Raw genomic sequence first — 14,109 nt, 5'->3', positions numbered from 1 at the left:
TGATCAAGATCACAAAGCTCCCGAGTGACAGAGCAGGGAATGGCAGACATTATCTGTCATCTAAGCGTTGGTGCTAGAGATTGAGGCTGTTTTCGCAACGAGGTGAGATTTCAGTCACTTTGCTCCCCCCCCCCCAAAAAAATCAATCAAACAGGCTGTTTGTTCTACACAGTGACATCATGTAGAACAAACAGCAGTTTTGATTGACTGAAGATCCTGTTTTTCAGCTGGTTGCTTCGGCATCTTGAGTGAAGGGCCCGGGCTTCCAAGCCTGGCTGTCATGACGATTTGGCAGTTGTTCTGTCAGGGTTCTGATCCACGCAGGCCTTTTCCACTCTGGCCTCTGTGGGCAAGTTAGGAAGGGAGGGTACAGACACTGGTGGCAGCCACACATTCTGGACTTCTCTGTAGAGTTCTGCTGCTGTGAAATCTGATCACTTTTCCATAAAGTTAATTCTTGACGTGTGATATAATTGCTGAGTACAATGCATTGTATTTAAGATTCTTCCTATGCATATGTTAATTTAAAAATTGTTTAAAAATTTCGAGACTGTATGCCATTGTTTTTGGCTCAGGAAAGCCAGTCACCATTATCATATAGATAGGATTTGAAACCTGCAAACTACATATTCAGTCTACAAGCTTTCCTGCATCCTTTCCTTCCTTCTCATTGACTGCTGCCTTGGGATTCGTAATACTGCTGGACATGAGGGGAAAAGCAGCAGAGGGAATGACGAACGTGTTTGTATCAGTGCAGCAAGGGGGGTACCAGGGTGGGGGATGTTTGAACATAGAGAGTGGGCATGTTGGAACCATGAGCAGGCTATAACCACGTGCATACTTATAGAATGTAGAGGGCCTATAGTTCTCAAAGCGCAGATGATGCTCCCGCCAGCCCTACTGGGTGGGCAGGGTAGAGCTCCTCCCCTGCTGAGGCCGAGAGATGGGACATGACTGACTTACCCTTGGGCCACTGGCCCAGGGAGGCAGAGCCAGGTCTCTCACCACCCGCAGGTGCCTCTCAGGACCGTCTGAGAGGAGCCCTCTCTGCAGGCTCTGGAGAAGGAAGACTAGCCAATGTGACTCCTAGTGTCAGTTTTTTTTTTTTTTTTGAGCATAAATCTCCCCCTCCCCTTGGAAGTTTCAGAGTGAGTTTTTCCCTTTTGGTGGGAGCAGTGCGGTACAGGGAGAAGGCAGTGGACTGGGCATCCTGAGACAGGAGTACTGGTCTCTGCTCTACTCTGACTCCCTGTGTGACCTTGGGCAATTTGTTCCCTTCTCTGGGCCTCTGTTTGCTCATCTGTAAAACTCCAGGGTTGGACTAGATGACTTCTGGGTACCTGGGAGGCAGGACTTCAAACTCTTCAGTAAGACCAGACAGTCTCAGCCCAGGCAGGACAAAGACAGGCACCTGGAGCGGACGTTCAATGCTGGGGGGTGGAGCATCTCCATGGCCTCTGAGTGTGAAAGGAAAGGCAGGTAGGCACCTGATATCCTTGCCGAGGAGGCAACAGTAATGTGGTCTGGCAAAGGTGTGCCAAGGAAACCAAGGTGGACTCATTTGCAGCAGAATCAGAAGACCCAAGAAGACTTGGGTCTTCAAGGTATTCGAGCTCCCTGACACAGAGGCAGGAGAAACCACTGGGAGATCTTCCATAAGGACCCGTCTCATCAGCTAGGCGTGTGCTGTCCTTGAAAGGCTGCCCTGCTTTAGGGACAGGGTCTCAGAGGTGGGGCAGTGGCACTGCAAGTGGGTTCGCTGCCTTTGGACTGAGAAAGCCCAGGGCCTCTTGGACAGTTTCCTATAAGGTTTGGTTCAGTGGGTGGAACAGGGCTCAAGAGGTGGATTCCAGACTTTTGGACAATATAGGGAGGTGGCCCTGGAGCAATTAATGAGAAATGTTAAAGAGCTCATCGAACATATACTGAGAGCTAGGGACACAGGGTATTCAGTTCTGGAGCTCACACAGAGACCTTAACTGTGGAACATTAGGAAGAAGGTTGAAAGCAGCTGCTCTGGGCTCTGTGGTACCCTCTCGAGAGCTGACTGCTTGGGGCCAAGAACAGAACCTCACACCTCAGCCTCAGGTGCAGGAGCGCAACAGCATCAGTGGCCACACACAGGGCTCTGGGGCTGGGGAGATAGATGCAGGCTGCCAGCTCCCCCTTAATACCGCTGGCTTTGCAGGAGGCAGTAATTAAGCAGCTGTCGGTCTCCAGATCCCTGATCTGAGGAGGAAATGGGGAAAAAGTAACCAGGGGTCTTGAACAGCCTGCTTTGCTGTGTTTCCAAAGCTGTCGCCTATTGTGGGGGTCCAGTTAGGCTTGACCAAAGTTTAAACATTGCCCCACTCCCATCTCACCAAAAGAAGGTCCAATGTTAAAAGAGGTCCTTCTCCTTTGTTGTTTGTAAAGGAAGCAGAACGTGGGGCCCCAGTTCCTAAGCCCCTCTGCCACGCTGCCTGAGGAGGGGGATACCTGCAGCCATGCCACCTCGGGCTTCTCTCCCCATGGACCCGGCTTCCACAGTGCAGGCTGACACCGTGGGTCTGATTCGTGGCACAAAGATATGTTCCCATTTCTTAATATAGGTCCTTAAAACTGGCCACTGGACAGAGATTTGGAGGACGCAGGAAACAAACCTAAGGATGGCTATTGGTTGAGGGTATGAAGGTCCAGAACCCCCGCCTGTGTTGGAATCCCAACTCTACCACCTAATGGCTGTGCGGCCTTGGGCAAATTACTACACGCTCTTTCCCTCAGTTTCTTCATCTGTAAAGGGGGGAGAATAACAATAGTACCTACCTTATAGAGTTGTTTTAAGGAATTAAAAAATTAATAAAAAATAGAGTGCTTAGGATGGTGGCTAGAACATGGTCTAATGATATAATATGATTAGAATGATAATATTATTGTTAATGTTATGATTAATACAAAAGTCATGCCACAGCTCTTGTCTTATCTTGAGGTACTGGGATCTGATGAGAGCTGCAGGGGATGGCTGCATCCCTGGGAAGGAGCAGATGGGCCAAGTGTAAAACTGGGGAGACCATGATCATTGAGATGGGGGCCACTGTTTAGTAAGCTAACGTGCACCAGGCATTGTGTTAAGTGCTTTACATACATTGTTTCATTTACTCTTTGTTATGGGTTGAATTACATCCCCCCAAATTTATATGTTGAATAACCCTGGGTACTTCAGAATGTGGTCTTATTTGGAAATAGGGTTGTTGCAAATGTAATTAGTTAAGATGACATCATACTGGAGTAGGGTGGGCCCCTAATGCAACATGACTGGTGTCCTTATAAGAAGGGGGAATTTGGAGATTGACACGCACAGAGGGAGATTGTCATGTGAAGATGAAGGCAGAGATTGAGGGGATGCTTCTACAAGCTAGGCTAAAGAGTGTCAGCCAACCACCAGAAGCCAGGCGAGAAGCATGGACCAGATTCTCCCTCACAGCCCTCAGGAATCAACCCTGCTGACGCCTTGATATCAGACTTCCAGCCTCCAGAACTGGGAGACACGAAATTTCTGTTGTTTAAGCCATCCAGTTCGTGGTACTTGTTGTTACTATAGCCCTAGCAAACTCGTATGGTCTTAAATCAACTTTGGGAGATAGCATTATCCAGCGAAGTTAAATGACTCACCCAAGTTTGCAGAGCGAGTAAGTAGCTAAACTCGAGTCAGTCTGAGGCCCATCTCCCTCCAGAGCCGCACAGGAAAATCTAAGAGTCAGTGGGTGGGGTGTACTTGGGCGGGGCTTCTTTCCCCTCCTTTGAGACTCCAGGAAGCAAATCAGCAATTACGAGATTTGAAGCCTTTACTCCTTAAGCCAGACTCTTATTTGTTGCATTTATACTCTGTTTATTTTCCTTTCGTTCTCCCCAGCAGTTAAGCAAACTCATTTTGAAAGTCCCAGCCTGCCTTTTTCTCTGTGCTTTCAGGTCATGGCATAGAAGGGGGGAGCAATGCATCCTGGGAGGTCTGCATAGGGGTGGCAGTGATGATCAAAGTAAAATCATCCCATGGAAAACGTGACCCTGAGGGCTGCTTGTTCAAGGGGCATCCCCTTCCTTCGGGAGTATTGATTTGTTTGAAGATGCTGGTTTTCCTGGATAGAGAGGTAACAGACACAGTTATTATCCGTCACTTATACCACAGCGGGAATCCATTTATCTGTTAATTTCTTCTCACTTCAGGAGGTAATGTTACTGAGAGAAAGAGGGTTTTGATGAGGACAGAGGTGATTCTGGAGCCCGGGAAGAGTATCTCAGGTGGATGCTGTAGAGGGGCCCCTGTGAGGTCCGGGAAAAGGAAAGCGATGAGGAGCTCTTCATACTGATGTTGGGGTTGACTTGGCAAGTTGGCATTAAATCCCCCAAATGTAAACAGCTACAACAAATTAGGCATTGCTGCTGTCTGTCCAACACCCTCCTGTCTTCTGTTCAGAGATTTGCCTCTCTGACCTCAAGCAATAGAAACAGGACCCTGGTCAATCTGTGTCTTTCCCTTGGATTTTTCTGGCTAGAGCTGGTAATGAAGCTGGAATTGGGATGTGAGTCCAAGGCTGTGGACATCCATGGTCCCTGCCACTTGGAAGGAGAAAGCCTTTCTGCAGTAGGAGTCGATGAGACCAATGTGCACCAAGCAGCAGATGCAGTTGCATGCAGGCAGAGAGCACGCAAACAACAGTGCCGTCTCTGAACCCAGCTGCCAATGAGGCCATCTGTCCGATGATTTGGTTTCATTTACCAGTAAATCCTCCCTTTTTAGCTTAAACTATTTAAGTTAGATTTTTGTCTCTTAGGTTCAATAAAGTCCTACTCTGTGGTGAGCACAGTGCATACATTATCTTTAATGAGCACAACTAACCTACAAGGTGGGTCTTTCTTCCATTTTGCAGAAGAGTAAAGGGATGTCTAAAAGAATTAAGTAACTTAGTTCAGAAGGATTGAATACTTCTCCCAAGGTCAGCTCGTCTGTGGTAGTTTTAGAGTTCAAACTCAAGTCTGTATGTCTCCAAAGCATTTTGTCCCCCACAAATCCACGCATCCCTGTCCACAGTGTAAAGTTCTTGCTGGGAAGTGGCTGTCAGACTAAGGCATTTCCCACTTTCTCTTTCACCAGGGTATGAACTCAGCAATAGAATGTGAGAGAAAGTGGTGTGTCATTTATGGCTGGGATTTTTAAGACGCAAATGTGCCTTCTCTATTCTCATGAGTATAATGCCTGGGTGAAGAGGACTCTGAGAACCTACGATGGGGGTGGGGTCCCTCGATGGAGACAGCCTGATTCTTGGATGGGAGAAAAAGTGTCCTTCACCAGGAGCACTGGTGTTAGGTTGTTACAGTAGACAGAAATAAACTTTATTGTTTCAACCTATGGAAAATACAGGGTTTATTTGTTACAGTGGCAAGCCTTACCTTAACTAATACATCATGCTATCTTCCTTCCAAGAAATAACTTCCTTTCCATCCTAATTCCTGTTGACACAAAACAGCCCTCTTTGTGGTGTGCAATATTAAATTCACAGAAAATAACAAGTGAAAACGAAAATCCAAATCTGTCACTTTACTCTCCTTTAGAGAATGCTAGAAACCAGCAGACTCCTGAAACATTTTGTGTGTCCCCATGATTTAGAGAAGTGAAATATTTGGGGTGAGAAATCAATTCAAAGAATGAAGACTATCTGATCAGGCATGCTAGAAATTTAGCTGTTTGGTTCCTAGTTGATTAGTTTTTATTTGATTGATATATTCAGATAGGAATATATTCTGAAATAAATTACACACCGTATTTCCCAGACAGGATTTCAATATATTTTAAACACACTTTGGGAAGTAATTCAATACGCCTGAATCATCACAGGCAAGATGCTAATCTTGTAATCCTGAGTTTAGATTGGAAGAAAATGGAGAGGCATAGGAAAAGAAAATAGGATATAAGACGTGTCCTCACATACAGAATTATGATTACATGATGGTGCCAAGTTTTGGGAAAAAAAAAGCTCATTAAAAATATGAAGTCTCCAAGCTTTGGAGGATGCCTTTGGATGAATTTGATTTTCAAAATAAATCAAAACTGAAGTCCATAAATCTTACGATTTTAATCAAATTTTCTCGGAGGACTGAATGAGATGGGTCCTGGTTGCTTCACTGGCTGTGATCTCGGCACCTACTTTTATAAAAGTGTCCTCATCATTGCCAGGGGATGGAGTCTAAGCTCACTACAGGATCCATGTTGGTCCTGCAAACAGTGAGATCCCAGCACATCACAGTGCCCCTGTGCTCAGTCTTTGAAGCTTCTCTCTCCTTTGCCCACTCTCAACACTTTGAGATCTATCCACTCCAGGGCTTAAAATTCCATCTAAATGCTAATGACTCCCAAGCTTATATGTCCAGCCCTGACATCTCCCCTCAAATCAGGATGACTCTATCCAGTACATCCACAACTGAGCTCCTGATCTTCCCTTCCTCTCACCCACCATCTTCCCAGTTTCAGTTTTTGGCTCAGGCCCAAAACCTTGATGTCATCCTTGACTCCTCTCCCCAACCTTTAAAAAAAAAAAAAATTCCCATATCACAAAATTTGCAATTTTAAAGTGTACAACTCAGTGGTTTTTAGCATATTCACAGAGTTGTGCAACCATCATCACTATCTAATTTGAAAACATTTTCATTACTCCCAAAAGAAATCCCACGCCCACTAGCAGCTACTCCCTATTCTCACCTCATCCCACTCCCCAGCAACCGCTAAACTACCGTCCATCTCTGTGCATTTGCCTATTCGGGACATTTCATATGAGTGGAATCATACAACGCATGGCCTTTTGTGACTGGCTTTCACTTCACATAAGGTTTTTAAGGTTCATCCATGCTGTAACATGTATTGGTACTTCATTTCTTTTTTGTTGCTGAATAATATTTCATTGCATGGATCTACCACATTTTGTTTATCCATTTGCCAGTTCGTGGACATTTGGATTATTTCCACTTTTTGGTTACTATGAGTAACGCTGCTATAAATACTCATATGCATGTGTTTGTGTGAACATATGTTTTCAATTCTTTCAGGTATAAACCTAGGAGTGGAATTACTGGGTCATATGGTAACTCTACAGTTAACATTTGAAGAAAAAAAAAAATTTTGAGGAACTGCCAAAATGTTTTCCAAAGTGGCTGCACCATTATACATTCCCACCAGTAATGTATGAGGATTGCAATTTTCCCACATCCTTGTCAACACTTGTTGTCATCTATCTTTTGATTCTAGCCATCCTAATGGGTGTGAAGTGGTATCTCATTGTGGTTTTGGTTTGCCTTTCCCTAATGATTAACAATGTCGAGTATCTTGTCATATATTTATTGGCCATTTGAATATTTTCCTTGAAGAAATTTCTATTCAAGTCCTTTACCCGTTTTTAAATTGGGCCATTTGTGCTTTTATTGCTGAGCACTAAGTGTTCTTTATATTCTAGATGCAAGTCCCTTATCAGATATATGATTTATAATTATTTTCTCCCATCCTATAGGTTGTCTAATCACTTTCTTAATGGTGTCTTCTGAAGTACAATTTTTAATTTTGATGAAGTCCAACTTATCTATTTTTTCCTTTTGTCTCTTGTGCTTTTTGATGCCATATCTAAGAAATCATTGGCTAGTCCAAGGTCATGAAGATGTACTCCTATGTTTTCTCTTAAGAGTTTTGAAATTGTTGCTCTTCTTACAGTTAAGTCTATGATCCATTTTGAGTTAACTTCTGTATATGGTGTGAAGTAGAGGATTGAAGTCCAAGATCAAGGTGTCAGCAGGTTTGGTTTCTCCTGAGGCCTCTCTCCTTGCCTTGCAGATGGCCACCTTCTTGCTGTGTCCTCACACGGTTACCCCTCAATGTGTCCTGATCTCCTCTTCTTATAAGGACACCAATCCTACTGGATTAGGGCCCACCAATATGACCTCATTTAACCTTATTTACTTCTTTAAAGGCTCTATCTCCAAATGTAATCACATTTTAAAGTACTGGGGACTATGAATTTTTTGTGTGTGTGTGAGGAAGACTGGCTCTGAGCTAACATCTATTGCCAATCCTCCTCCTTTTTTTTTTCCCCCCAAAGCCCCAGTAGATAGTTGTACGTCATAGTTGCACATCCTTCTAGTTGCTGTGTGTGGGACGCGGCCTCAGCATGGCCGGAGAAGCGGTGCGTCAGTGCGTGCCCGGGATTTGAACCCGGGCCGCCAGTAGTGGAGCACTAGCACTTAACCGCTAAGCCACGGGGCCGGCCCTGAATTTTGAGGGGATATAATTCGGACCATAACATCTATCAATCATTTCTTATGTGAGGGTCAGTGAGCTAGTTTATGTATCTCTACAGTACAGTGATGCTGATCTGCCTCCTGAGGTTCCAGCATTCCTCTGATTCAGAGTGCACTCAACTCCCAACCTCTGGCCCATGACAGTCCAGGAAAAAAGGTGGATGAATCATGAAAACTTGTCATATTCATTGGAAAAGCATCATGAAACAATGGATGAAGCAAATCAGTGAGATTTCTCTTATTGTATAAAAAAATAGCGCATTATGAAGATCACAGTGGAACCAAAGTTTGAGGGGGACAGGACTTTAGGTGTAAAGAGAGGTGGGAAGGCAAACACAAAGAAGATGGTGATATTACTACCTCCACTAGGGCCAGAAAGGGCCTTTAAATTCTAAGCCTTATAGGCAACATTTCAGAAAGGGCCCACCTGTCCTATGTGTACTGCAAAATGAGATGACAGCCACTAGTGGCAAAGGGCTGCTGCCTCCTGTATGTTCCCAATCCGTCTCCCGTTCCCCTTCTCCATCCTCCAACACACACTCTCACAGAGAATCTTTGGACAGTATGCAAGCATACAGCATTAGGTATGTAAATGTTGTAAGGTTTACTCATCCCAACCAGAAACACCAGGTATGGAAAGGTCTCTCAGAGGCTACCCTTCAATTGACTACATATCCTCCCTTTCCAAAGCAAGCTCACAAATGTAAATACCGTTTGGTATCTGCCAATGCAGAGGCCCCTAAAGCTGCAGAGAGGGGAAAAGAAAACATGAAAGAAACCCCTTCTGTGTTGTAAACCGTACTGGATAACGCATCAGAGTATAAAAGGACAAAGACCTTAACAGTGTTGTCAGTGGACATGGAAAATATTTTGTTATCCTCAGCAGACACATGGATGTAGATCACTGGAGCCGTGCGGCTTTTCAGCATACCTGTTGGTTTTCTAGAATGGAAAAAGAACAGATGAACACCCAGCAGTTCTAGCTGCTATTTCTAAATAAAAATGCAAGACTAGACTTGGCCCGGATCTGGCGGTTCTATTCAGCCTGGAGGAGGGTTATGTCTCCCTCTGAAATTACACAAGTATATATCTTGTGCAATAAAAGGACTGAAGCAAATAATACCCACTTATAGCAACACAACTCAGTGTGAGATGAAGCCCTGGGCTTTGTTTCTCCAACTGCTGACAATATCACTATAAAAGGAATAGCCGAGGAAGAGCTCAGGCTGGGGCTGGAATAGATTCCATGGCAGGTTGTTGCTTTATGCAGTATTTAGATCTGCAAGGAATGTAGTTGGATATAAGTTTATTTTAAGGAGCTCCGAGGGATCACAGTGCCCTCAGGGTCTCAGGGCAGGGTGTGTAGTGGGAGGGGGGACGTAGGAAGAAGGGAGGGGGGGCTGAGGCTGAAGGGGTAAGCACAATGTCTTTTTATAACCAAGTCACTGGAAAGTAAGCAAATTGTTCTCAATCACCAGACAAATGGGAGTCGAAGGCAATAGCAGCGGGGAGAAAATCATTTCTCTTTTTTAGCTACAGGCCCACCTCGGAGATATTGCAGATTTGGTTCTAGACCACCGCAGTAAAGGGACTATCACAATCAAGTGAGTCACACAAATGTTTTGGCTTCCCAGTGTTTATAAAACTTATGTTTACATTGTACTATAGTCTATTATGTGTGCAATAGCATTACATGTAAAAAAATGTACATACCTTAATTAAAAAATACTCTATTGTTAAAAAACGCTAACCCTTATCTGAGCCTTCAGTGAATCAGAATCTTTTTCTAGTGGGGTGGGGGTGGTTCTTGTAAAAAACGCAATGTCTTTGGAGCGCAATAAAACGAGACATGCTGGTATTAGGCATCCAACGTCATGCTGAGCTCGATAAGTGGATTGTCCCATTTGTAATCTTTATTACTACTCTCAGAGTTATACTACTCTCACCATTATAATGAGGAAACTGAGGCTGCAGCCCTTGCTCAGGATGGCCCCTGCTAGAAAGTGACAGGGGCAGGATGGGATCCAGTATGCTTCCCTGCTGAGGGAGCACTACCCCCACTGCTGCCTGCTCTGCAGAGAGGGGCACAGGTCACCCTGTGAGTCCTCCACTGATGCCTGGAGCAGTCTTGGTGAGGAACTTTGGCACGCCCTAGATGATGTCTTCTTATCCCCAAACTCCCGCTATCAACGCATGGGAAGACAACTCCCCGTTTCCCATTCTCCTTCCATCTTCAACATTTATCAGTGAAGATGACCTGGGCTTTTAGAAGAAGCCAATCTGCATTTGAACCCTAATTCTGCCACGACTTCCAAAAAGTTATTTAACTCCTCTGAGCTTCAGTGTCTTCATTGGGAAATTGAGTTGATGTGAGGACTGGAGATAATGTATATGTTACAAGGGGACTGGTACAAAGTAGGAGCTCAATAAAATGGTAGCTATTACTATAACCAAGAAAGTGCTACTGAGCACTTGCTCTGGGGGGGCACACGATGAAAGTTTTGGGCCTGATTCTAAGATGTACAATGATTACACTTTGAAGGTATGAGGGCAACCTACTTTCAGTGATTGAACTGTTTGCTACCCTGCTACCCCACTTCCAGGCTTTCCAGAGCAATCCCTGTTTTCTTATGTCAATTCTTACACCTTAGGGATGGTAGAGTCATTAATTCAGACGAGGCTAAACAACTCTGGTGGAGATGCAAGTGTCAATTTAGGGCCATGTGAGGGAGATACATAGAAAGTACATTGATTACACATCAAAATCCCTAATCGCTCTCTGCAGCTGATCATGGTTCATTGTAGGGAACATAGCAATCTGATGAAAGAAAATCATTCTGAAAGCTGAGTGAGTGATGGCTCCACACAGTCTCTTTGTTCTTGCAAGATACCTACATTTCAAGTGAGTTGCTTATTAATGCCAAGGAATGAATCTTTTTTTTTTTTTTTGTGAGGAAGATCGGCCCTGGGCTAACATCCATGCCATTCCTCCTCTTTTTGCTGAGGAAGATTGGCCCTGGGCTAACATCCGTGCCCATCTTCCTCTACTTTATATGGGATGCCGCCACAGCGTGGCCAGACAAGCAGTGCGTAGGTGCGCTCCCGGGATCCGATCTTGTGAACGCTGAGACCGCTGAAGCGGAGTGCGTGCACTTAACTGCTACGCCACCAGGCTGATCCCAGGAATGAATCTTTAATGGCTATAACAGAAGTTTCCCAGGCTGTGTGTATGGAAGATCAATTTTGGACAGAGGTTCTTAAATTATTCCAAAAGGGAATTAGCATCCTTAGTCCTGCTCTCATGTGCCTTATGAGATCAATGGCACTCTTGGTTGGAGAGAGAAAGAAAGAAAACTCACCCAGGCACATAAGGATTCCAGACTCTAATTATTCCATCCATTCCACCTGTCAGCAGAAAGTTCTTTCTTTTACAGAATGAAAATGCCTTGACTCCTTTATAGATGTGAAAAACTGTTTGATCACATTCTGCTCGCCTTTGGGGCAAACCAAGGGATGCTTGGCCTTTTCTTGCCTTGACATCTTTTCTAACATCCTTTATCTCTTTCATCTTTTGCTTGACATTTGTTGTTCCCACAGTGCACCCTAAAAATATTCACAGAAAAACAAGACACAGTTTCTTAATATGATCAGTGAATTTTCTGACAAGCTGCTGATTTTTAAAGGCCCCAGGTTTGCTCTCAGCAATGACTAGTGTTTTTGTCTTCCTTCACCCCAGGTGTTAAACCATAGACAGTCTGTAGAATGAGAATGATGAGTATAAGAAAAGCAAGGCTTTTTCCCCCTCCTTCTCTAAAAAGAGGCAACAAGGGACATCTGGGAGTGAGAGGAAATAAGAAGAGGCCATCTCATCTGAGGAAACTAACTTATTAAATCTCTACCGAGGGGCCGGCCCCGTGGCGTAGTGGTTAAGTGCGCGCTCACCACTGCTGGAGGCCTGGGTTCGGATCCCAGGTGGGCACCGATGCACGGCTTGTCAGGCCGTGCTGTGGCGGCGTCCCATATAAAGTGGAGGAAGATGGGCACAGATGTTAGCCCAGGGCCAGGCTTCCTCAGTAAAAAGAGGAGGATTGGCATGGATGTTAGCTCAGAGCTGATCTTCCTCAAAAAAAAAAAAAAAAAAAATCTCTGCCGAGTGCCAGGCGTGCCAGGTCCTCTCCATACACAATCTTGTTTGAGCCTCACAGAAACTCACTGAGGCAATCACCTTTCCCTCCACCTTACGGGTAAGAAAACTTACACCTGGAGAGGTTAAGAAAAGTGTCATTAAGAAAATGGTGGAGCCAAGCCGCAAACCCAGGGCTGTCTGACTCCTCAATCAGGGCTCACTGAGTTAACCTATCAGTTTCATCAACCAACCAGCCAATTTTGTCCTACAATTATTTTCAGTCAAATGGCTTATTGGTTTAAGAATCTACTGAACAATAGAATCAAAATAGTAACATCATACAGAAGCAATCAAAGGCCTTCCTGAAGGTTTCAGACATTAGTCTCACCAGACGATCATGAGGAAAATCCCCAATACATCCACCACTGCGTCCCCCATCCACCTCAGCTGGCTTACCCTGACCTCCGACCTCAGCCTTGTCCAAGGTGGCTGAAAGGGCATTGGAGAAAGAAGGGGGAAGAATATTTAATCTTCAGCCTCCCCTTTCCCCCACTGCCAAATAAGAATTCTCTTTCATCATTTGTGACTTCAGCAATTAGTTGAGGGATAATTCGTTTTGTCTGGGTGTTATGTCTACTATCACAAGTTACAAGTTCAACTGCTTTCCAGAAGAATTTGCTATTCAGAGAAGTTCAACCAAAGCGAGTGCATGCTTCATCTCTGGGAGGGTGGGCTACTGCAATCCAGCAGACCCTGTGAGGTAGGATTCTGAGGCAGATCTGTTGATTTTTCAAGAGAAGTGGGAAATCACTATTTACATTGGAAACTTCCAGAATTTTAAATGTTGGTACCCAGTTTCAAAACATGTTTAAATCTGTCTGAGGTTGCTTGGGAGATTGCTGTCTTGAGACTGCTGTCTCTCGGGACCTCTGGTTTAGGGCATGTTGCTTTGGTAGAGAATGGGCAAGTAAGTGTCCAGGAAGGGGGAAGGGGCTCTCATCTTTCTGCTTCTCCTGAGCTCTCCTTCCTCGGAGTCATATGGCTGCTCTCCAGTCCATGAATTCCAATAGAGAATGTGGAGTCATCGTTGAATGACTGGGATATGTCATTTCCACGTTATTTAGGCCTGTAATTCAAGTCCTGGGCCACCCCTGGCTAGTTTATTGACAGTGAGTTGAGGTGACAACCTGCTCTCCACGGCTTCTTCCCACAGTCTTGAAGGGCTGGGTTGGGTATGTGGCTAGCTAGTTGCTCTGGCCCCATCCTTTTCTTCCTCCTTTAATGTGCAGCAGAAAGGTAAACAGCCTTGAACTTGCAGCTCTTTCATCTGCCAGGCAGAAGGGAGGGGAGGGTAAGTGCTGAGTGTAGATAATTACTTAAGATGGCAGAGTGCGCTTGTGTATCTGAGTGAGCACTTGAAGTGCTGAAGCAGCTCAGCAAACTCTCCTCAAACGCCGGTTTGACACTTTCACCCTTCTTGTTATGAGCCGAGATCTGAAACTTCTAAGCAGGTGTGTCACTTTATTTTTATTTTTTTAAGTGAAGGGAGAGCAGCCAGTTCATTTGCATGATCTCTAGCAGTGTTCTTCCAACAGAGCCAGACAGAGATACATGTTTAAATGGTTGTCATGGAAACCAGAGAGCATAGCTCTCCCCCAAGATCTGAA

The 14,109-nt window shown here is 44.8% G+C and overlaps 1 protein-coding gene across 1 annotated transcript in view; it reads right to left on the bottom strand.

The window, feature by feature from the left end:
* Positions 1 to 12,880, bottom strand: part of LOC131410392 (WD repeat-containing protein 49-like) — a 37,012-nt gene extending 24,132 nt beyond the window's left edge. Inside the window, 4 exon segments of the mRNA XM_058548571.1 lie at positions 2,076 to 2,229; positions 9,153 to 9,258; positions 11,676 to 11,810; positions 12,831 to 12,880. Of these exon segments, the coding sequence (XP_058404554.1) occupies positions 2,076 to 2,229; positions 9,153 to 9,258; positions 11,676 to 11,810; positions 12,831 to 12,880 (445 nt within the window).
* Positions 12,881 to 14,109: the final 1,229 nt, after the last annotated feature.

This window comes from Diceros bicornis, chromosome 9 (genome assembly GCF_020826845.1).
Source record: "Diceros bicornis minor isolate mBicDic1 chromosome 9, mDicBic1.mat.cur, whole genome shotgun sequence".
NCBI classification, from domain to species: Eukaryota; Metazoa; Chordata; class Mammalia; order Perissodactyla; family Rhinocerotidae; genus Diceros; species Diceros bicornis.
This window is presented reverse-complemented; position numbering and strand designations above follow the sequence as displayed.